Consider the following 25706-nt stretch of genomic DNA (forward strand, 5'->3'; position numbering starts at 1 on the left):
CCATATATTTCTTTTGTCTAACGCACTGATGTACATTAGCAATGATTTAGTTACCTTTACTTACTCTTTGCAATTAATGCATTAATTTATTAGATGTAAATATTTACAATAAAAAACATTCATGTTAGTTATGAAGGTAGCGATCATTGCAGAAACAAATAATGTATTTTTCTGCAATGTCACTATTCTCATACCCCGCATGAATCACAAAAGAAAGCATTTTATTTATTATATAACAGTCTATTTCATTCAATAATTCGATACATAACAAATATAAACTCAGTTTTTGGTCAGTTTGCTTTTTTTTTTACAAATACATCACAATATTTCTATTAAAGTGAATATAAAATATCACTTCGTGTCCATACAATCGAAACCCGGCAAATTTACATTCAGGTAAATGGATACTAATAAATCGAGTAGCAAAGCGGATCGGAAACCTTTGACTCAGGGAGATGCCAACATGGTGGGAGTAAGAAGCAGCGATTTGATAGTTGAATAGTCTATCATTAGATTCAATTCCAAAAATCCAACATAATTAAAGAGTTGAAAAACCCAATCCCGATTAACATTTTCTATGATTTTTTTCTGACTGACGTGCGGGAAGTTAGTCATATAAAAATGATAAAATAGTTCAGGACAATAAAGATAATTCCTGAAGAACACATAGAGAAAAAATATATACATGTATAACAATCGTGCTTGAGAGAATCTTTGTTTTCGATCATGCCAAACACCAACATAGTAATCATGCACCAGCTACGAGAAATTATATTTTTGTTCAATCAATTTGTGAAAATATCTTTATAAAATGCCATGTTTGGTTAAAACCAAAATCCTATAATTATAATAATTTATGTATTCATTCTCCGTTCTTATTAATTCAATACATTTTAAATTTTATTTTTAATTCAACATGTGCCCCGCATGCAGAAACACCCAAGGGAAAATCCGTTCAAATATAGAACTTCCCTATAAATTTCACCCTTAGGCACATAGCAACAGGGGACAAAAGAGTATATTAAGGGCTTAATAATTTGAAAAAATGAATACATTTTTTTTTATTTCAATTTTGAACAAATGTTTATAATGTAGCTGTTCTTTTTTTTATAGTTTCTTAAGTAGTTTAGTAGTAGCTTTAGATTTTGTTTTATTTGTTTTGTACTCATGTAATTTATTTTTTGGTCCTGGTTGTCCCGAAAATTTGACAATTTCTATTGTTCGTGTCGTTAGCCATTTTTAGTGCTTTTTATATATATATATATGGAAGTACATATGCACTTCCAGACTCCTGTCACTTACCAGCTGTCTGTTTACCGTGGATCAAACACAGAAACATTCTAATTTCATAATGCGACACTCCTTGCTCATGTATGGACCTAGGGGGAGAGAGGGGGTCCACCCCCCGGAAAATCTGTATACATTCTGGTGGACATTACATTTTATACGGAGTATATAATGATTAGGCATAGCCAGCATTGGTAAACATATATATGTCACATATACACATTAAAATATTTATAAACATTCATAGTAAGCACAATTGCCTAGCGCATGCGTACCAATAATATCATGGATTAATCGGAAAACCTTGGCGAGTACGGTGCCTGCATCAAATTCTATGTAATCGACCGAGACTTTCTAAACGCTATCAAAAAAGGAAAAGGCGAGAGTGCGAAGTTGCGAAGGCGAGAGTGCGAAGTTGCGAAAGCGAAGGGGCGATAGTAGTATCGCTCCTTCGCCTTCGCAACTTCGCACTTTCGCCTTCGCATCTTCGCGCTTCGCCGTCGCATCTTCGCACTTTCGCTTCTTCGCCGTCGCACCTTCGCACTTTCGCCTTCGCAACTTCGCAACTTCGCACTCTCGCACCTCGACCGAAAGGCGAAAGTGCGAAGGTCGAAGTGGCCCCATCGGAACACTATAGTATTCTATGATTATTTTATAACACCACTTCTTGACTTTGTATTTTGGAGAAGGTTTATATATGCTTTGCCTGTTGCCTAATCCATTTGATTACTCAATAAAATATGTTAAAAATAAAATGAAATTATACAATGTATTTTGAATACGATGTAGGTATACATTCATCCACATTGATAATCGAGGTGTCCCATACCATGTTAACCACAGAAAGGTGTTACACAGCCAGAGACCGGTGATTGATACGACGCCGTTATTTATAGTCCTCATTAAACAATCAAAGATGTATTACTTTCATCGACTTGTCAATACATTTGCATATCGTTAACATTTAACAGCTAATTTATCTTAGTTTCGAGCAATTTTAGAAAAACTTGCAGAAAATGCTGATCTTTTCATGTGTGATTATAAAATATGTAATTTATTTTATGCTCGTTTAAACGACAACCACGTGTTGAAATACGAATAAGTTACCGTTTCATTTAACTAAAACTAACATTCACCGCTCTCTAGACATCGGAGGTAAAAATGATATATAGGTGTTTTGACGGGAGTCGGTGCATATAAAATAATGTTATTCCGTTTAAGACAATTTTAGGCCGTGTGTTGCAGTATGTGGAGACAAACATGTCATTCAAAAGATATTTGTTATCGACGTTCCCCATTTTCTTAATAATTTCTCCAGTACTGTCTTTATTGTACGACTCTAACGATGACGTGATCAGTTTGGACAATTCCACTTTCTACAGTACCATATTGGGATCACAGTTCGCTTGGAATGTTGAGTTTTACAACAGCTGGTGTGGACATTGTATCAACTTTGCTCCTACCTATAAAAAAGTTGCGACCGACACGAAAGGTAATTATATTCCGAATTAAGAGTTGGACACTTGACCTGTTGATATCAATCAGGTAGTGTATAGTAGAAGATTTGAAGAAATATACAATGTGTGTGTGGTTTTCGTATTATTAGGTAAACTCTATTGTATATAGGTGTATAGTTAAGAAAGCCTAATAGCTCTATTTCTTAATTCAACACCAGTGATGGACTTTGAACTGTCTGCCATATGTTGGTTTTCATCCCAGTAATGTAAAGAATTTGGTTATTATCTTTGTCACTAAAATGCTGCTTTTGGAAATAGCAGAGTTTCCTATCATTTTTCAAAATATTTAAACTTCTTTAAACCTTATTCATTTGGCAATTCCTTCTCATGGTAAATGTCCTAAGTATTAAAACAAGCTAGATAGCTGACAAATTTAAGATGAGTCTGAAAATTTGAGTCAGTACTTAAAATAGACAATCAAGCTACAGTTCAGTTCACTGAAAATACTTGCAATTTACAGCAGACAAAATCATATGCAAGGTTTGGATTTTTTCTTTAATTTCACATCGCGTCCTGGGGAAGTTTCATACCGAAAAATCCTAAGAATGTCAACTGTTGATCAGTCACTGCTTGACTTATATACACTTCACTTTCTGTTGTTGGTAAGGGGTTTTAAAGAATTTGTAATTCAAGCAAAGAGATAAAATCAGTTTTAAAATTTGAAATCATTTTCCGATTTTCGGGGGGGGGGGGGGGGGGGGGATATTGAATTTGTGTTTGAAACTAAAGAAATAACTCTTAAACTAGGAAATATTTTTAAATGTACACCCTACATATCAGCATATTGTATCATTTTTAATTTATTGCATATGTGAAACTGGAGCTCAGTTTATAATCTGTGAAGCTGAAATTTCCATTGGACTTATAGTTTTTTGCTACAGGTGATTTAAAACATTACCAGTCCAAGTATTAAAAGATTCACTGTCAAATACCTTCAATAGAAGTATGAATTAAACAAATAAAATTAATACAATACATTATTACAATATCTAAAAGGAACAGGACTGAAAGACCATACCCAATATATTGCTTATAGCTATTTGATTTGTTTAACTAAAAGCTTCTTCACAGCTATGAACATTAGAATTTGGCCTAAAATATGTATTCATATACAGTGTATTACAGAACTTTCCTGCATAATATTTTTTTTTATCTCATAATCAAATTCATAGTATACAGGTACCAGTACATTTGAATATACTTCTGCTGACTGCAGTGTGTTTATAATAACTAGTTAGTCTGCTGTGGAAAAGCTTAACTTATACCTTCTGTAAATATTATAATTTTTGAAAATGTCCATTGTATGTGAATGTCATTCTATTCTATATTCAAACAATGATCATAATGGTTTATTCGGTTGATTTAGAAATAAAAAGTCAGTGATTTTGTAAATCAACATGCTTCAATACAGCATCAATATATAAGTTTATAATGATACTTAAAAGGGAATGCATGATAAACATGAATATATTGGACTTATCAAAATTAGCTGTGACCCAGGCTTCTCAGAAAAGGTACTTATAATAAGAAAATCCTATTGATATCCTTGAATCAACTTACAAATCATTTAGATTTTAATTTGAATTACTTTTTAAAAACAATTCTAGATAGGAAAACTGTATTAAACCAAATGACCAATACACGTTGAAAATTCAGGCAATAGTACCATAAGATAAACTGCTAGATTTACCAAGAGTCTCCACTGTCTTTCTTACAAATAAGAGTCAAAATTTCCAGTAATACTGAACATTTAAAATTTAATCTTCTGATATATTTTGATTGATAGATAAAATATGTTGTGGAAAATGTTATGATAAACCTGTTGATGTACTTACCGTTATATCTCCAAATTTACACGATCTTATGATAAATTTTATTTTGTTCATTTTATTTAGCTATATTGCAAAGCATTTGCAATACAGTTTACTATAATCAATAATAAAGTGTAGAATAAATATGAAAATAAGTCAAATAAATCTGTCTCGCTGTAACTCCACATGTTGAAAGTACAGCCCACATTGCTTCAAGTATTTTCACCAAGGGAAATGATGATGATTTATTTGCCGGAAGTGACACATGTGCTTATCAATGCACTCATTGAAGATGAGAGAGTTGTGAGCAGTGTTGTCTATCCATCCTAGATTTTTATGCAAGACTGAAATAACTACCACAAGCATTTTTTAGTTGATTTGTTGCTTGTGAAGTTACATGAATGAATAGATTGTTTAGTATCCTGTTTAAACCAATTGGTCCCCTTTCATACCTACTTGATGGTTGACTTTTACTCAATGTTACAATAAATCCCAATATCTAACGTCAAATTAATTACAGGCTCTTTTTTTTTTAAGAAAAAGTTTCAAGTTAGTGTAAATTTAGGGTGTTGTAATTACGTAAGCTACATGCTTCAATTGATTTTGAACAAGTACCAGTATAACTAGGAAGGTCCTTATTGTGAATAATGTTAATATGAATTTATGAATTGATTTACACTTCCTCATTAGGCATCTACTTAATATTCATGAATAATTCATTTGTGTTTTGTATTATATTATTAGACATATTAGTTATAAATGATGTGTTTTGAATTCTTATTAATTTTGTAAAAACAAAACAATACAGTGGTAAAAACTTGTTTCCTTTTTTTTCTTTCGTAGATGCAAATGTGGAAGGGTTGCTTTAATTAATGATATGTGCAGCTCTCTTCTAAGTGGTTTTCAATACTTTTGGATCAGTATTTTATTTTTTTTAATTTTTTGATGATTTTATTTGCTTTGCTGTCCAATAAAAGCATTAATTTGTTATGAAGCAAATCACAGTACTGAGATGAAAAAAAAGAAGAATTTTCTGAAAATATACACAGTTCATATAAGCTGTCACTCAACATAGGAAAGAGGCATTAAATGTCCCTTGAATGATTGAAAATTAATTTATATTCTGTGTTTGTGGAAGGAGAACCATTTTGAGATGGATATATAGAAGCCATCTGTCTTTTCTCATGGCCACTTCTGACTTGAATTGTAGTGCTCTATAGTACAAGGTTGGTAGTTTATTGAGACAGTGCAGGTAGATTTATGTGTTTATCATGGCATATCCACTTTGCTGTGAGCAAGTGCCCCCTGATCCTTTATCTATCTGTCTGTATGTATTATCTTGGCAAAAGTGATATGTGAAAGAAAACCTCTCTGGTGAATCCTTATAAATGATGCATTCCATGACTTGTCATCTTTTATTAGAGGGATGTTGTTAGTTTTACATGTTAACAGCATGACAATCAATATCAATCTCTTGGTATTTAATTTCCTTCTTCCTCTCAAAGCAGATAGCAAACCTCTCTCAAACCTGCTAGTTTAAAGTTTTATAATTAAGCAATGGAATTAAAACCATGGTCAAAAAGAGAGAATAAGTATGCACATACTTAAGCATAGCAAAGTTATATCTTTTCAGTATATGTATAAGGGGAAAAAAGACAAGATTTATCACCTCTTTTTTAAAATACGAATTATCAGTCACAATGAAATATTGGGGATAAATTTGACATACTGGTCTAGTTGATTACAGTGTGTTTTCACCAAGAGCATTTCCTGCAAATAAATATAAACCGAAGCATTCATCACGCACCCTGAAGTACTTCATGTACTGATTCCAGCTCAGATTGATGACTACATAATCAAGTGCTTGCAAAACCATGAATTTTAAAATTTAACCTTTCTTTATAGCATAATCATGTACTTTATATCCCTCTTGTAAAACAAATAATGATATCAAAGATTACATTTGAATACATATGAATTTTAAGCAGAAGTCCATTTTTTTGTTTGTAAAATTTGCATTGCCATGCATATTATTAGATCGTTGATTGATTAAGGGTAGTAGCAGTAAAAAAAATCAAGTACATATACATAGCTTCAGGATGAAAAAAAAAGGATCTGGTTTCGAGAAATATGTAAGATATAATCTGAGATATATTGTCACTCGGGGCGGAAGTTGAGGAATAGATTTGCTTTTTATACTTTTAGGTATAAACAAAACAGACAGATAAATGGTCAGATAGTAGAATGGATCATGGGATGGACCGAAATTTGGTTTTGTGCATGAAAAGTTTAATGCTGCTATTTTATGTAACAGTTTTATCAAACAATTATTGAATATTGTTTAAGAATTAAAAAATATATGCATATATTAATGATTATACATATTCCATTCCTCATTGTCTTACGACATAAGTTGCCCTAGTTAGGATCTTTAATCATTGATAATTTTTTCCTATGTAAGAGATTACAGTATAAAGTCAGTTAAAAATTCAGTTTGAAATTTTTGTTTTATTGAAATTATATCAGGGTTAGTTAATACATGTACATGTATTGATGTCTATAATCTTTATTCCAGTTCTTTATTGACATATATAATATAAATAAATGACATATACCTTGGTACTGTAAGTGGTTAATGCATTGATGTATTTCAAAAATTGTGATTAAGAGTTTCACTTCAAGTAATTGCAGTATTCAAAACCTATACATTTTTTATTGCATTATAATAAATCATAAACATGTACATATGATAGTTTAGTGATTCTTTTCCAAAAGCATTGCTTTACTTTGAATTTTGTTATCATGGAATTTTGTAACGCAAATATCATGAAGTAAAAATATAACCTCATTCAGATGAGGTGTTGTAACAAACAATTGAACTTCTGGATCTCTAACTCTGATATCTCGAATACAATGGATATGTAAAAGTGATTTGTAAGTCCCAACCACTTATTTTTTGTAGTATTTTACCCTCGATATCTCGAATACTTGGATATTTCAAAGATTTTAAACATGCAGTCTAATTCGAGATAACGAAGTTTGACTCTATAACATATATATTTTAGTACATTTGATGCATTCTGGTACATTCCCAGTATTAATACTCTAGAGAACTTAAATGTACATGTACACGTACAAGAATAACTAAAAGTTTTATGTATGAACTATCTACATGTACATAAAAGCTGTTTTGGTTCTTTCTACAGGATGGCAGGGTGCGGTGGGTGTAGCGGCCATTGACTGCTCAGAGGCCAAAAACCAGCCCATTTGTACCCACTATGGAGTTCAAGGCTTTCCAACTCTGAGGGTAACAGACTTTACACACATTTCTCATGTTCTTAGATAAATGCGTACAATTTTTAATGGCAACATTACCGGGTATTTTTTTTTTACATGTTTTATGCGCAGAAAAGTTTAATTAAACTCCAGGGCTATAAGTTGTTCAAATTGAATGCAACAGCTGGCAATTTCATGATGCTCATGCATGCAAATATTGTTGGATCTTGCAGTTTATTACATTTTATAGGGATAACATTTTTAAGCCTTCAAAGTACAAGTATCAGCTACAGTTAAACTGTGTTATTGCAATTCTATTTAAAATAATAGCTCTAAAAAAAAAACCCCACCTTAAATTGATGTGAGTACCAGTAATAAGTTTCACTTAAGGTTAAGATGAATCTGTTTTAAATATATAAAGCATTAGAAGGATGTCAGACAGTTTATAGTGATTACCTATACGTTGATAAATTTGTTTCTTTCAATAATTTCATGATTTTGTGTATGTCTGTGTGCTTGATTACATCATGTATATAGGAAGAGTTTGCATAAATATTATTAAGGTAAAAAAAAAAATCACTGGCTGCATATTGCTACAGGCATTGTGAGCCTATTTGTACATGCATGCAGAGAGATTTAAGATTGAGAAAATTGCTACCATCCTATCCAAATAAAATTGATGGTGGAAATGATACCCGATTTACTTTTTCATGTGTCCCCTGTTTTGTTAGTTTTATAAGAAATGAACTGTATAGGAAAGCTGTCTGTCTGCTGTTACTGAATGGGATGCCCTTGATTTTGGGCCAGTTTACCCCTCAGGATGTTTCTATTATCGTCCTTTTCCCTCTCCATCGATATTTTTGAAATTCATTTAATCCTCACTCTTGATAATTGCAAATAGTTGGAAAAAAAACCCTGATAAACTTTCTGTCAAATAAGCATGGTGCTTAGATATCTATCTTGAAGCTTGTGACGGAGGATTTATACTGTGTAACATTGTAAATCTCGGGCAATCTGTTTAGAGATATTTGTGTCTAAAGGACATGAAAATATTGTAACAGCTGAACAGGTTTAGCTATTTAGAAAATAAAAGATTATTCAATAGGTAAATTTTTGGTCTTGATAAACTTTGTATTTTTTTGCCATAAATGTTTTATGATCGCAATATTTAGATCAGATATTTTCAGTCAGATTATCACTGATTTTAAACGCAGAAAATCACAACTGTACTGAATTACCACTTTCCTGATTATTTTACAATGTGCTGGTAAATCCATCTTTTCACTAAATGATAAAATCGACAAACAAGGATGTGTGCCATATATGCATCAAACTAAAATGCATAACGATACCAGTAATAAAATTTTAGAATGTAGGAACATTGATCTTGTTTACTTCCTACTGGGGATATTATACACACTGCCTGACCAAGATGAATTGGAACAGATTTTCCAATAGTCATGTAGTAAATAATTCTTACATACATGTACTTGAATAAAGTTGAATTAGGAATACATGTATACCAATAACATGAATAATAAATAACTAATGAAGACTTTGAAGGAAAAAACCCCAAACTCAGCCAATGTATATTAGAGTTGTTATTGCATTAAACTTCCAAGTTTAGCTTTGTCTTTGACATCCTATTTCTTTTTCGGAAGTAAACATTTTAAAAAAAAAAGTATTCACCGGATAATTATAGTGGATAACAAATTGATGGCAAAATTTTCAATTCAATCGTCTCTGTTCCTATTCATTTCTTGTCCTTTTTTTACTTGAGGAATAAGTTCACCGTTGATTTTGTGTAGTATAGTCTGTTGCAGAAGTTCCATCCAGCCCTCCTGTAACATGCACAAATGTTCTGAGAACATTTGTGCATGTTACAGGAGGGCTGGATGGATGTGGCCAGTTTTAGATTGTATTGATCTGTTTGAGAAGAAGAGCTCTGAATAAAGATATAAGAAAACATTTAAGGTGGAATAACACATCATCACAAAATGGCTGACCGCTGATTGAAACGACATTTCGTTTTATTAAAAGGATTTTATGGATTGAAACATGTAACTTACTCCATAGCCGAGTGGATAAAGTGTCGGGCTTGTGATCCTTACATCCCAACTTCGAATCCCACAGGGGCTTTTGTTGTTACTAACTGGAATAATTATTTTAGATATTCATTTTTTATCCCTAAACTGCAAACTTTTAGCTTATTTGACATTTGTACAGTTTATTCATCATTATATCTTTTATTATCAAAAAATTTCCTGTTAATTTTAGTGACTTTTACCAAGTGTGTTATTCCACGTTAAATTTTATGAAGCAAAAATATATGGAATTTTTCTTTTGTTTATAATAGTTACGGTAATTGCTAAAAATATCACATCTAAAAATTGTAAAAAAAGGTAGATCTGATGGGTAATTTGTTGACCACACAGCCTCCTCAAAAATGTGGAGCAACTGACACCACCAGACTAAGATGTCCTTGTAATATCTATCTTATAAAATATAGTATGGTAGTTGTGCTTTTGAACAGGCTTTGGGCGAATTACATAGTAAAGCAACACATTACATTACCATTACTTCATGAATTTGGGCATTAAATTACCATTACTTAATTTTCTTGAGGTAATGCATTACATTACCATTACATGCGTAAAGTAATGCGTTACCATTACCATTACATTGTGAAAAGTCAATAAGTTTTTAAAAAGATTGAAACTGATTAGCTTTTTTTCCTGTATTTGATCAGAATGCTTCCATTGATGCACAATGGAACAAATTAATTCACTGGCAGAGAATTACAAGCCCTTCAAGGATTTACTGGGATTGATTTATTCATATCTCCTTTTTCAGTCACATGACTTGAACATGATTGTTTTTCTCTTCTGTTCAAAAATAATTTTGTCAGAATTTTATCTGCTACACTTACCTTGAACCTACTCAAATAATAAAGACAGCTGCTTTGCAATGTCTGATACCAACAGCTAGTCTTGTATTCACATATTGACCATGAATCAAAATCCTGATTTTTTTTGTGTTCCTTATTCAGATAGGCTCCTTCAAAATTTTCACTAGTAGTGTTTCTTGTGACCACCAATTTTCAATCATGTTTTCATAACACAATCAAAAATTTTAATGAAGGAGATTAACTATCTCATTGATGACTGATATATGTATTCATAAAAATGAGAAATATTCAGTGAGTTGGGCCATGGTCAGTGAGCATAATGTGTGGTTGGCCAATGGATTCCAACCAATAGTTGACCATTGCGTCTATGAAACAATTAAGTCCAGTGATTGTTGGATTACCTATACATTTGTCTTTACAACAAACTATACATATCTTTCTGACTATTTCAGTTGATCCCGCCGGGAGCGCTCCCTGAGGAGTTGGGTGTTAACTACTTCAGCACAGACCAGACGGAGATAGAGACAATTATCATTGACTACCTTACAAACCTGACCATCATCAACAGAGCACCTAAGGGGTGTCCCTACCTGCTCCCTCTCAGGTCAGAAATTAATCAACAACTGTATGATTCATAGCAGTACATGGATTCCGGCAATCAAATATCTGTAGAATGACACACAAGTTTTTGGTTGTTGTTTTTTTTTTTAAATAATGTCATTTTGAAATATTACATGTACAGGCTCTTATATAAATGGCCCATAAATTTAAGAAATGAGAGTTTGACACAGATGGTTTGGGTTTTTTCCTGACAATAATCCACTGTATTATTTCTAGGAAAATGATAGGGAGTATAATTACCCTGATGTATGTTTTTTTTTCAATTGAACATATTTTATTGATTAAATGAAAAGGATTAGACACAAGTTCTAAATAACTTAGATAGTGTTCTCTTAAAGATCCTCCTGTATGGGTAATTCTAGTCTCCCAGTTTTACATATTAGTGTCCTACTTTTACTTATTATACCCCCTGCAAACGAAGTTTGGGGGGTATAATTTATAATATATGACCTAAGGGTGTGTCATGACCTTTACCCAAGGTCATTTGGGCAAGGTCAAGGTCACTGGCAGAAAAAGTGCAAAATTCGTGTCCCGTCCATATCTTAAGGAGAAACACTGGAAGTTTTTACTTCACACAAAGATTGTTTATGACCTAAGGGTGTGTCATGACCTTGACCCAAGGTCATTTGGGCAAGGTCAAGGTCACTGGCAGAAAAAGTGCAAAATTCGTGTCCGGTCCATATCTTTTATGGAGAAGCATTGGAAGTTCTTACTTCTCACAAAGATGGTTTATGACCTAAGGGTGTGTCATGACCTTGACCTAAGGTTATTTGGGCAAGGTCAAGGTCACTGACAGAAAAAGTGCAAAATTCGTGTCCGGTCCATATCTTTTTAATGGAAAAACATTGGAAGTTATTATTTCACACAAAGATTCCTTATGACCTAATGGTGTGTCATGACCTTGACCAAGGTCATTTGGGCAAGGTCAAGGTCACTGGCAGAAAAAGTGCAAAATTCGTGTCCGGTCCATATCTTTCTTATGGAGAAACCTTGGAAGTTCTTAATTCACATCAAGATTGCTTATAACCTGAGGGTGTGTCATGACCTTGACCCAAGGTCAATTGAGGAAGTTCAAGGTCATTGTTTAAAAAAAATCGGGCTCAGTTTACCAATAATTCAAAATGTTTATATATTAAAATGGCTGCTTGACATGTGGAATTTTGTTTGATTCGAGTCATGTTTGTTAACAGAAAGATGCAAATGTCCTCGTGCATTAACAGATAACTTGAACTAAAATGGAATTTAAAGAATAGAAATTACTTTGTGTACTCATATTAGCATTAACAGTTTAAAAAAATAGAGCAGTTGTTATTTATAAAAAATGGACGGTGAAATAGATTAATCCAATATTTTCTATAATAGAAAAAATACGAGTTATTTTCTTAGCGGGGGGTATTAATTGTGAGCTTGCTCACAGTACCTCTAGTTATTTTTTTATAAAGGAAAGGATAGTTAATTTAAGTGATTTCTGTACTTCTTTCCTTAATTGATGATATATATATTTTGGCTTGCAGGCATATGGAAAACATATGGCAATCAGCAAAAGAGAATCATAAACACCTAGCCCTAATATTTGAGGAGGAGGAGGCTTATTTAGGAAGACAAGTACGTCTGCACTTGAATGATATAATCTTCTTTTTTTGGAGTTAATGTCAACAAAATGATGTCTTAATACACCTTATCTTTTGTGAAAAGTACATCTACCCGGATAAATTTTTAATTCCCTTTGAATCCTTGACCTTTTAGAGTTTTTGTATCTTTAAAGCTTAGTGTATGAATACTAATCGCCCAAAGGACCTAATGAGTTTTTTTATGGTTATATCTTTTTTTGCATTTTCTAATGACTTTCCTGTATTCATCTACATGCAGCCAAGCTGTCAAGAAATTTGTGTCAAGGTGTTTATTTTGTAGGTCAGTCAAGAAATTTGTGTCAAGGTGTTTATTTTGTAGGTCATGCTAGACTTCTCCTTAAACCCAAACATCCTGGTTCATAGGATGGATGTGCAAAGCACGAAAAAGTTTGGCATCAACACTTTTCCTTCTATGTACATATTTCAACCTCATGGTCTACAACAGATAGCAAAGTAAGAACTTAAACATAATAATGGCGTGAGTACCTGTATAAATTTATCAGTATGTTTTATTAATGTTGAATCTCTTTTTTTTCTCTAGAGAGATATATATTGGATGTCCCCTTGAGTATTATGAAGTGAAAAAGAAGCACTATTGTATGGTAACTCCTTTTTGTTTCCAGAGGGTTTACAGACAGAGTGTCATTTGTGAAAGCACTGACTGCCCTCGTGTCCTCCGGCAAGATAGACAACCCCCATCTACTTCCCTCACCACATTCTGAGCATGCTGAACAGAAGGCTCCTCAAATGCAGCAAGGAATCATCCAAGAAATGGTTGGCAAGAAAAATGGCAAAGAAAAGTACACTTCACATTCCTTTGATTGCATAACTTCAAACGTTCTCTATTTTGTGTCATACTAAATGATGAAACTTCACTTTATGAAAAAAATAGTTTCTTCTAATGCCCAAAAAATTACTCCTATGATACACTTGAATTACAGTAATATTATTTAATTACATGAATGCAATTTTATACTGTATACAGGGATATATTTTCCCCCATTTTATTTTCACCATTTTTGCCCTCGTTGTCAACAGCCAAATTTAAGACTGGGCGAATTTCAAAGTCTTGCGTTAGCGGGTTATGTAAATTTTATCTGCAATGATCACTACCTTCATAACCTGCATGAATCATCAAAGAAAGCATTTTATTGTTTATATTAACATTTTATTTTTTTTAATATAAAATTGATTATGAAAAGTAAGTAAAATTCACTAAATTACTGTCAATAAGTACGTTAGCTAAAAGAATCAGTCAAATCGTCTCCTGTGAGACTTTGAGTCTGACATCATCATGATTATTTCGTGCAATCGGTGATTTTTCTTAGGTCGCTTTAGGGCATGTCAATTTCAGTCCTGTCAGTTTCAGCCACGGTAGATTTCGACCAATCGATAAAAGGAGCATGTAGATTTCAATCTGGCTGTTTCTAAAGAGCTATGAATTAGCTATAAGTTTCCGTAAGAAATAGAGGGAGTAATACTTAGTAGGTGTAAAAATATGAAAGTAAACAGATATATATTGCAGACATAGAGATCAGTATAAAGAGTTGCTTGTATTGTTGTAGGTATCTGGTCTTCATGCAGGATTTAGAGTCGGCCTTGACCTACTGTCTGAGACAGGAAGTGGCCATCCATCAAGACATTGGAGGAGAATCCCTGAGAGCCCTTCAGCATTTTGTTCGCATTTTGGCTAAAGTAAGCTTTACAACCTATCATATGATAATACCAGTCAAGATTTACTTAGTCATTAATTTAATATATAAACCTTTGTTACAAAGAATTTAGACAAGATTATTTTATTTTACTATCTGTCTTTTACTTGTAAATAGAACATATGATTTAAGGCTAATATTTAGAAAAAAATGTCTACATATTACTAACAATGCATTCCTAAAGCACCAGTGTATGTGATGATAAATTTTGCTATTTATAGTTTTTCCCGGGCAGAGAGGAAGTCAGTAGATTTCTGCGTAAGCTCTCTAGTTGGCTGGACAGCGTTCAAGATATCACAAGTTACCACTGGTCACACCAAATGGAGACACTACAGGTAATCCTAATCTAGATCCACAAAATCATTTATACCGGTAATCTGAAAAGACACAAAAAAAAAACCATGATTTATTTATACTTGAGTAATTTCTAGCAATTTCAACTTCATAATACATATATAAAAAAAGGTAATCATTCATGTTAAAGTTCTATTTTCCTTTCAGTTTTACTCTCTGAAATTTTTAAAAAATTGAGTTTTTACTGTTTTAAAATAATTACCAATAATATTTCTGTAAAACTTTCCTGTTCCTCTTATTCTGACAAATACTTTGTCTTGTCTGATAACTATGGAGGTGATTGGGGAACTGTAACATGTACTATGACTCAGATGAGTCAGAGGGAAGGTTGTGCATAAAATCAAGAAGTGATGGGTGGTTTTGCTATGATGTACATGCAAACATTACTCTCTTCACTGGAAATCCTATACCTGTTCATTTTTAAATTGAAGATTCTGAGATTTAATTTTAAGTTCAATTATTTTAAAGTAAACTAATTAGTTCAAAGTCAGATATTTGTTACCCTACATACACATTCTTTTGTACACTGTACAACTATTGCAATAATGTTACATGTTGTTTTGTTGTAGACTGTTGATTCTTTCTTGCCTGAAAACATTCACTGGGTGTCATGTCAAGGGAGCCAGACATATTTCCGGGGTTATCCCTGCGGGATGTGGACCTTGTTCCATACTCTCACTGTCAATTCCTACTTGTATGGAAAAGATAGTAAGTATGCTATACAATTGTACTGACTACTGTACCTGTATTTAAAACTTTATAAGGATTCCTAGTACATTTTGTTAGATCAGATATTTAGACAAAGATTTATATGCATAATGAAAAATATGTGGTACATGCAATGTAGATGAACTACATATAAAGCTGGGACTTTTTTATGGATTTTTTTCCCAAAATCATTTTATAAACTATGAATAACCGATTTGCACTGGAAATTCTTCACACATTCTGCCAAAAACCATGGAAGTATTTTCCAAACAGTAATCAATGCCTACATTTGTTTTCTAGGTGCAAGGTTCCTGTACAGAGATGTTCTGACAGCAGTTGCAGGTTACATGAAGCATTTCTTTGGGTGTTCATATTGCAGCAAACATTTCACACAGATGGCAGCAACTATGGACTCTGATGTGACATCCCCTAAGGAGGTTGTCCTCTGGTTGTGGAGGTCACATAACAAAGTCAACAAGAGGCTCCACGGTGACGCCTCTGAGGATCCAATGCATCCCAAAGTTCTGTTTCCTCCAAAATCTGCCTGCCCAAAGTGTTACAAGACACTGGGTGCTCAGGAGGCTCAGTTTGATGAAGAGGCTGTTCTCGGCTACCTTCTGGAGCTGTATGGAGCTGACCACATTGTTAGCATTCCAGATGGTGAAGAAGGCATTCCAGATTCTATAGGTGAGAGGAGAGATATGGACTGGTGGCAGAAGATGCAGAGAAGCAAAGACCTGGAGAAGCTTCAGCAGATTCGTCAGCAGAAACAAGAGGAGAAGAGACAGAAACTGCTCGCTAAGGTGCCCCGTCTGCATTCTACCAAGATCATCCTTCCTGCTATCGGGTCTGTCAGTCAAACAGATATGAGTCTGTGTGCCGTTTATTATGTAATGTGTGTGTCAATAATCATTGCTTTGTATTATCATTTTTTCTACAAGAAAAAATGCAAGTCAAGAAAGCATTCTAATGGCATTTTTATTGTTAAATAGTTATAATTGTTTATTGTTATATTAATTCATTGCCATACTTTTTAAACAGATACAGTTTTTGGATCTCAATTTATTTATGATTTGATATGAGCTGTATCCAAAATAGGGTAGTTTTTCTGTCCTGTAGCTGAAATGAGGGTTTTTAATGAAACAGTATTCTTTAATTACCCCCAGAAGTATTATCTGATATGTTGCCTTTGATCTCTTTTCTACATCTCTTAAATACTTTCACTTTTTAACCTCTGACTGAGAATTAATACAAAATGCCCTTAATTATCTAAGGTTTTGATGAGTAGTAAGTTTTAGTCCAAATAAATCATAATTTCATGCTTTATACAAGTACTGTTCAGTGCTGATATGCTTTATAGGGTGTAGATGCCAGTTTTTAACTTTTGACTCATTTCTTGTTTGAGTTATTTTTATATGTCGATCCCACTAATTTTAAATGATTAAGTTGTTCTATGATTGTTTTATGTCACTTTCAAAAGGTAAATGAGGAACTGCTATGTACCATGTTTTAATTCTTTTCATGGATATGTGTTGAAATGTAATCTGTTAGCATCATAATACATCACAATTTATGGTGAATTGGATTGTATGTAAGAGTTAAATTAAAGAATGATTTTTGGTTGGAAAATTAAATTTTTTTATTAATTGTGAACTTAAATGTTGTGAATGAAACTTGTATCCCTCATAGTGGCAACTGTCTCCACATTTTGTGTGTTTATGTGTGTGTGTTTCATTATTGAAGACATTTTAACACATATAATAGTACTGAACGTCTGTGTTGTAATAATCTGATTTAAAACTGTGTTGTCATTAATAATGTGTGTAAAATTAATTGATTTTCATTTGCTCGTTTTATTTCATCTATAATCAGGATTTTTACTTACTGCATTTAACTACCGATAGGCTATATTGATTTATTATTGATAGCAAAAAATCTACTTCATGCCCCCTCCCCCTAAGCAAAATTAAGAATAAGATGCTGTTCCACTTTAAAAAAAAAATAACATTAAAATTCAGGTCACACAGGCTTATCCTATACACTGAATTCAAGTTCATACATGTATTGGTTTTATATTGTAAAGAGCTTGTATGATTTTGATATGTAAAATACATTGATTATCTTGATTTATGCTTCTGTTGAATAGGATACTATTTACACATGACTGAGAAGTATTACATGTATTTTATGATTTTAATTTTTTTTTAGTTTTACAGTTTACAAGAATATCACCATACTGAAAACTATAAATGAAATTTTTTAAACCCTTCTTTATATTTATTTTGGAACTGTTCAATGCATTTGATAACAATGTAAATTGAAGTACCTATAGTTCATTTCAATGTATGTGGTATTTTGTAAGATGTCTTATTTTAGCCTTTCAGTGTGTACCATGTGTGTAATTTTCTGGATTATTCCAAAATTTTGGTTCACTGACAAAAAGGGGAATGTGAAGAGTGATGCCGGACTTCCAAATGGTTGTAGTCCCTTTATGTTTGTTTTGATTGACTGTAAAGATAGTTTACACCCGGCACTCAAACAGAATTATTCTGGTTCATCAAATTACTCCCATCACCCCTGAAAAAAGGCTTCCATAATTTGTATTTACAAATACAAAATGTACATGACATTGTGTAGAGTACATATATATCAGAAATAATTGTACATTCCAGTATCAATAAGAACATAATGAAAATGAATTTTTTTAAGATAAAAATCTATACCTACAGCATTACATGAAAATATATTACCAGGTATGTGTTGTCTTTGTTCATAGCACTTTGAATTTTCTTTTCATTTAGGAGAGCATTGATGTTTTTTTGTGCGTGATAATCATTTTTTATCAACCATTGTGAAAAGAACCCGTGTGAAGAAAAGTTATTGCTCATGTAAACCCTTTTTTCTTACATGAACCAGTGGTTTAACGTTCAAATGTATCTACAGCAATGAATATTTATACCTTGATTTACAGGTTTGGGTCAGCAATCATAAGAGACTTTAGTGCTTTTACCTCAACTATTTAAAATGTTCATAATTTTTCATGTCATATCTTTTAGTTGCTTTCAAATTAATGTTTTCTTTGCAATGAAACTAGATAATAAATCTAGTTATCTTATACTAGTACATATACTGCATGTGTTAAGGTTTTGCAACCAATGGTAACTCAATGTTCATTGCAGATATTGGGTACCTCAGCTTTATTGAGAATTGCATTGTTTTTAATGTAAAACAGTTTTACACAGGTGATGGTCAGCATTGCTATAGATAGGTTTACTTCTGTGTTGTGATCACAGTCATTGGAATCATCAGTGATTTTTATCTATTGATTACTTAGTCAAGCCAACTATATTCTTACCAGATATGATTTTTATGTTAAAACCACCATGTACAAATGTTTGAATTTTGTTCTCTCTTACTCTATTAAGTTATGATGTTGATAAAGAGGAATTAATCATAAAATCCTGTTTGTTTTATACATGTACTGACATTTGCCTCTAACTTGGGCAACCAGTAGTGTAAGCCCAATAGTAGGTGGGGCATTTCTTAAAATTTTAAGGAGCCTGATTTTAATCCTGGTCCAACTTGGTGGTATGTACATGTATGCTTGTCTGTTTGAATCCGCACCAAAAGCATCAGATCATTTAGAAGCACCAAGCGTCTAGATCAGAAACAGATTGCCATATTGATTCTAACGGATTTTTAGGTGCAACATCTGTATAATGAAATAACTAAAAAAGCTCAAAAATTATGAACATTTAATAACAGAAAAACCAACAACAAAAATAATAGGCAGTGGACCACTAATCTCATGCGGTATACTGGAATGACGTCAACTGTACAGCAATGCGTTGTCATGACATCACAAATCACATCACCAGTTTAAGGACTGGGTCCATAACATATTGTCTATAAGATTGCTAAAATGTGTGTCCTTTTCAACACAGTTTTTATATCCTGGTCCCCAACAACCTTTCGAGGAACACCGTAAACTACACACTGCATTCTCTGAAACTGAACAAAAATAATTCGCATGAAAATTCGATGCCAATTAGTCTCAATAAACAAAAAGAAAACAACAGTTGTAACGTAAATAATGTTCTGCTCACCACAGTTTAATAATGGCATGTTTCTTTGAACTACTGCTCTCTGGCGTTTATTTCTGGATCTTCGAAAGAATTGCTGGAACTCTATACTGTCAACATAACATAAATCTTTGTTGCTTGCGATCATGACGTTCCCTCGCTGTATTGATTTCAATGATGTCATACCGAGGTATTTTAATGATGTGAATGCTATTGTTAATGAATTGTCAAGTAGCCTGAAAAAGATAAAGAAAAAAAAACCATGTACGTTTCCTAATTTAGTGCATCATAGAAATAGCTGAGCTACACATATCAACCTAATCAATTGAATTTCTTCCGGTTAAGAACAGATGATGGCGTCATCGCTTCCAATATAATAGTACTTTATCAGATTTTGACAAATATATGATCAATAAACTCATTGAATGCGGATTATCAGACCAAGTTACAACAGGCGATGCATAAATTCGGAGTTCATGCGTACTACTAACTCAAAGCGCTTACGTTCTCTTTCCACGTATTCGACTGAGATTCTTGAAATAGGAAAGACTGGTGAAGTCTGGATGATAGCCTTGAACCACGAGACACCCTGTTATATCTTGGACGTTTTCAAACACTTTGAGAGCATGTGGGTGAAGTCCCATCAAGTTGAGGTATGGGTCACTACAGAAAAACGACATACAAGAGTTTAAAATACAAAAAATATGAATATAAAGATGCTCGTTTTTTATATAATTGCTCTTGTTTTAAACAATTTTGAATGTGTATTGTAAAGACATACGGTATGGCATTATTTGAAACATTGAATTTGCTACACATGCAAAAATATACTTTACCCGTTGAATGTAGCATCGCTAATGATGATGTTTCCGGTAATTTTTGTGCAGCCTTTAAATCTTTGGATATTAGAGTAATTCACATAGTCAGGATCTTTGAGGCCGGGACACACTGTAAATATGAAATATCATTCATGATAATTCTACTCATCCAAATTTCGCTTGCTTTAAAAAAAATGTAAGTGGTGAACTACAATTATCAATTAAATATAAATCAATCCTGGATTATCATAAATTAAAGACCTCAAATACGCTGTAGGCATTGTTATTTTTTTTTTTATATATATATCATCATTAGAATTGACCTTATATTTATTATATTCATAAAGCGCTGTATACATATAAAGAAAATGGTCATTTCACCCAAAAACGAGAGCATATGACTTTAATATGTCAATTAATAAATATCAAATGCCTACTGACAATAAAATGTATCTAAAATGATGCAATTGTTCTCCGGCTGTGACTCTTCTAATTATTCAGAAGAGATGCTGAATGAGCCATAATCTTTTCCTGACCTCGTGAAAGATTCTGGGAGAATATGGTGTGTATATGGAGGTCAGAAGGGATTTACGGGGGACATTTTATCTGCATTTGATTCATCCACATGCCATTCAAGATATATCAGATACCATTATCTATCGATTCTACATAGGAGAGGGAATATATTTGATACCCTAATACATTTCCTCTTTATAGACACCTAATCAGAAAGCACCGGTGATTCTCTGTAGCTATGAAAAAAAGAATATTCCAAGCGTTGTATTTTTTGTTTTGATGATTTTTAAAATCTACATTCAATAATCTCTGAAGATATAGTCGTATAATTTTTTTCAGAGAGAGAATACCACAATATCGATATACACGCCGATCTGTTTTCCTCCAAATTCCAATAACATTTATTCATAACTTTCTTATCTGTCCCATTCCAGCATTTAATCTGATCTCCGTGTATCATTATTCACAACACTGGGCCAATTTCGTATCCAATAATACCGGCATTGCGGAATACATCAAAATACAGGCATTAAAAGTTTCCTGTTTCCAATTTGTGTCAAACTGAGACTTTTGATGCGAGGGCAGCCATTAAGTGAGATATGAGACCAGTTGACATAGTACATATTATCATTAGATTTGTCAATTAGAATATGTCCTCCAAAGATAATACAGGGGACATCAACAATAAAACTTCCTAATTTAAATGCCTACTATATATTTTTACAAGTTTTTGTTGTTGTTTTTATTGGTTTTAGTTATTACTGTTTCCTGTTATTGTTTTTGTTGTTGTTGTTGTTGTTTTCGTTGTAGATTGCAAATTGGTGTTTTGAAGCGCATTTTCAATATCCAAATTATGAAATATTCAATTTATAACCTAAAAACAACTCCTACATTTTATCACATGGTTTCGAAATATCGGGGGAAGGTTTTTTTTTTATCTTAAATTCATTTTTATTAATCAGGGCTGCGTTTTACAAAAGAACTTATGACTTACGACCAAATAAATGAATGCTAATTAATCACCAACTAATCAATGATTTATTCTTATAGCTGGAAAATATAACTATGGGAATTGAAATATTTGTAAACAAATAGTTTTATGTCAGTTTTGTTCTCTAAAGATCATTTTACGAGACTGTAAATATTTAGGACTTTGTCGTAAGTTCTTTTGTAAAATGCAGCCCAGGTCCCTATTGACCGATTTGAAGGTTCGGTTTTAATAGAAATCACAGGATCAAAGTCTGTAAAGAGGTGTAGACGAATTAACACCATCACCCACGAGATCGTTGGAAGTCTGGATATAATTTTATAGGTCGGATAAGTTAGAAGATTATTCTTATTTACTACCCGTGCCTTGTTTCTTAAAAGTTTAATCAAATACGCTGCTGTTGGCACCATCCAATAACGGTTAAAAATGGCCCAGAGTGACGTTAAAATCAGCGTATGAAATCAATTTGACGTTAATTTTCTCCGTCACAATGGTAGATTTGTACTACACAAGACCTTTTCCATTGTTCTAGGCGATATTTATTTATCAAATTGACCTTAAATGATTTTTATTGTCGGTTATTCTCCTTCAATTCTAAATTATGGGCTAATTCAGGAAAATGAGACCACATATGGTTTATGCATTTTCATTGCTAGCGCATTTCAGAACGCATTTTAATTTATCAATTCAATCTATGCGTCTCTTCTCATTTAATATCGCTGGGAAGCTCAGATGAATAAACATCCAAAATTATGAATTATTTTCTATGCAATTTTCTTCACATTTATTTTTTTTCCATTTTTTTTTTAGGCTAATAAACAACCAAGTGAACCTTGCCCCTAAATTCACATTAACTATAAGTACACACCTCGTAAGTGTTCACTAATGTATTAAATCTATCTACGAGTTGTTTCTGTCATTACATCTCAATAAGCACGTGCATTAATTCCTTACCTTTTCTCCTCCTCCCCGCGTGTGAAACACAACAAAGATATCCCAGAAATAGAAGCAAGTCACTCTTCATCCTGAAACGAGTAGTCGGTACGCTCTGATTTCAATATATACAATAAATCTGGTTTAATGGGTCGATGTTTAAATACTTTAATAATGTGTGACATATTAAAAGTCAGAAAGCCCGACCATCCCACTTGCTTGGGCCTAGAGCAGAGGGGTTCGCTCTCTACCTGGTGAGCGTGCATGACTCACATTGTTTACATCATTCAGGTATCAGTACGTACTTTGATAAAGATTGCTCGTTTTGCCATTTTTCCCGTCAAATAATTTTTTTAGATCATATATGCTGCACATATGATTTAAAGGCCTCTTTGTATGAAAACCTCCACTCCTCTGACGTTTTCTTGTCACGTCAGAAGTTTCACATTTATCTTCATTTCGTTTTTAACACCTGAGATTTACCTGTGTATTTGAAAAACACCTGACAGATTATCCTGTCGGCGAGATTTGTGGGGGTATTACGCTGACCTCCCCCACGAAGAAATAAACTCGGGCCAAGAGATTCAATGTCGCCATAGGTCGCCATTATTGGCTAACGTCTCTTTTGATGGTTCATGTCTTCTGAATGCGTTCGTGAAATCCAGAAGACGATTCCTTAGAATGATTACTTTAATTATTTTGTCATTAACTCAATTATCGGGTAAATACAGATGCTACCAGAGGGGAGGGGGTATAACGGGTGCAAACAAACAGGAAATACGTGAAATCGAGGACTGAACAGCTTAAGATCTTGGACACGAAAAAAAGATCCCAGTACATGGATGCGTCGATCGTAAATTAAACCACAAATATGAATCCCGGAAAAGGAGGAGTCTGGAGATTTAGTGTATCTGTACTTTCACAGGATCTACATGTACTTGCACAAGATTTAATTTGCTTCTCTCTCCTTTTTAAACGACTTGATTTAATTTTTCTTTCAGTATAAAAGTTCTGTAAATCAGTTAATTAAAATGAAAAAAAAAAATAAACACAATTCTCTCTTTTTATCTAGAGTTTGTATTTATCAAGGAGTCCCGAGAATCTTGCGTCATTATATAAAGCAGACAAAAGTAGCCAACAAAGAATTCATTCTTCGATAATTTTGTAGGAAGAATTTTTACATGATTGAAGGTATTGGATTTTACGTTATATCATTGTCCATAATCTTGGTGGCGTAAACTGGCTTTAAGAGTGCAACCGCGACATAATATCGATACAGAAATTTACGAAGACGTTACGATTGCTTAACTTGAAAGAATACGGGGCAGTACTCCAAAAAAGTTCTCATAAAGTCTCCAAATTAAAACGCTGATATTGAACAACTTTCAAGAAATGGGATCAATATCAAGTGGAATACTGTTACGGGTATCAAACAACACACACCCTAATTAAACGATTACTTGAAAGCCCCTGTTTACTCCATTGAAGAACCTGTCCCACTTTTTGTGTTTTCTCCTTGACTTCAGCTTAATTTCGTAAAATCGCCAAATCAGTTTTAAATATTTATGTCATGCAAATAAAAAGATGAAGAAAAGAAATGAAATTAAATTAAATTCAATACTTATTTTAAACATTTATTTTCCAAAGTTCATACGCCCTATTTGCAATAGTATACTACTGTATTTTGCTATTCACAATAAATAAAACTAGGTTTCCCTAAGAAAAATTAAATGGCCGAATAAATGATCGACTATAAAGCAGTTTCAATATCCTAATTTTTGTCAAATTAGCGCTGTGTGTGAACGTATTGATGGAATCAGTTGGTCTATAATGGACTAATTCGCTGGAAATAAACGCTTTAGTTCCAAAGAGACCTTCTGTTGGGTTCACTTATAGATTGACATTTTCCGTTAAGTTCAAAAATGAAAAGAAAAAAGGTAATTTGACATTATCAAGTCATGAACGATCTGTGATTAAATAGATCGACCAAACTAAAAAATTGAAAAAAACAACCTTCAAGGATTTGTTAATCATATGAAACGATGCACTTTTTGAACCACTTATCTTTCGTAAACACGGTGCGAGATTTCAATTATAAAAATGTATCTTCCAAAATTATGTTAAATAAAATATAGAAAAAATAGTAAATATTTATTTTTTTTTATATACTTTAGTAGCCAAATTTAAATTGATATGATATTTATCATTTATTTATTATATTGTCATTATTAAGAAGACTTTAATTTGAGGGAAGTTTAATTTACAAACTTTCTAACTCTGATTTCACAATATATTAAGCTAGATGTCCTCGAGTGTAAGTATCTTGAGTATTAATCAAATTCTTCACGAATTGCAACCCATAAAATGATATTAAAAAATAGATTGTTACCTTGCCTGAGTAAAGAGACCTTGTGCCTTAGTCCGCAGCGCGACAGAGAGAATTCTGTGGGGATATGATTGGTTTCCGAGCGGTTTCCGCCGGCCATCTGCCCACTCCGACTGACGAGGATTTTCACGTTGATGACGATTTATCGACTCCGCTAA

At 32.9% G+C, this 25706-nt stretch overlaps 2 protein-coding genes across 2 annotated transcripts; one reads left to right on the forward strand and one right to left on the reverse strand.

Annotated features, from left to right (window-relative positions):
• The first annotated feature begins 2414 nt into the window (after nt 1–2414).
• On the forward strand, nt 2415–18396 carry LOC105321228 (sulfhydryl oxidase 2). The gene is made up of 10 exons (XM_011419481.3): nt 2415–2779; nt 7822–7922; nt 11252–11403; nt 12935–13025; nt 13371–13504; nt 13675–13851; nt 14617–14746; nt 14985–15098; nt 15687–15825; nt 16126–18396. Exons 1-10 carry the CDS (start codon nt 2548–2550, stop codon nt 16815–16817), a joined length of 1962 nt encoding a protein of 653 aa, XP_011417783.3. The 5' UTR covers nt 2415–2547; the 3' UTR covers nt 16818–18396.
• Nucleotides 18397–19566: 1170 nt separating this feature from the next.
• LOC105321226 (epidermal growth factor receptor) lies at nt 19567–25706 on the reverse strand. The gene is made up of 6 exons (XM_034443687.2): nt 25552–25706; nt 23184–23254; nt 20744–20855; nt 20412–20570; nt 19932–20143; nt 19567–19836 (listed from the first exon to the last, which is right to left on the reverse strand). The coding sequence occupies exons 2-6, from the start codon at nt 23251–23253 to the stop codon at nt 19697–19699; spliced, it is 693 nt and encodes a 230-aa protein (XP_034299578.2). The 5' UTR covers nt 23254; nt 25552–25706; the 3' UTR covers nt 19567–19696.

The sequence above is a fragment of the Magallana gigas genome, chromosome 2 (genome assembly GCF_963853765.1).
Source record: "Magallana gigas chromosome 2, xbMagGiga1.1, whole genome shotgun sequence".
NCBI classification, from domain to species: Eukaryota; Metazoa; Mollusca; class Bivalvia; order Ostreida; family Ostreidae; genus Magallana; species Magallana gigas.

Excerpts from the sequence above, each read along its gene's own strand:
- LOC105321228 (XM_011419481.3), top strand. The coding sequence starts at position 2,548 with ATGTCATTCAAAAGATATTTGTTATCGACGTTCCCCATTTTCTTAATA. Across the intron at positions 11,404-12,934 it reads CCCTACCTGCTCCCTCTCAG|GCATATGGAAAACATATGGC; the intron begins GTCAGAAATTAA and ends TTTGGCTTGCAG. Across the intron at positions 15,099-15,686 it reads ACCAAATGGAGACACTACAG|ACTGTTGATTCTTTCTTGCC; the intron begins GTAATCCTAATC and ends GTTTTGTTGTAG.
- LOC105321226 (XM_034443687.2), bottom strand. The coding sequence starts at position 23,253 with ATGAAGAGTGACTTGCTTCTATTTCTGGGATATCTTTGTTGTGTTTCA. Across the intron at positions 20,856-23,183 it reads CGCGGGGAGGAGGAGAAAAG|TGTGTCCCGGCCTCAAAGAT; the intron begins GTAAGGAATTAA and ends TCATATTTACAG. Across the intron at positions 20,571-20,743 it reads AGCGATGCTACATTCAACGG|TGACCCATACCTCAACTTGA; the intron begins GTAAAGTATATT and ends GTTTTTCTGTAG.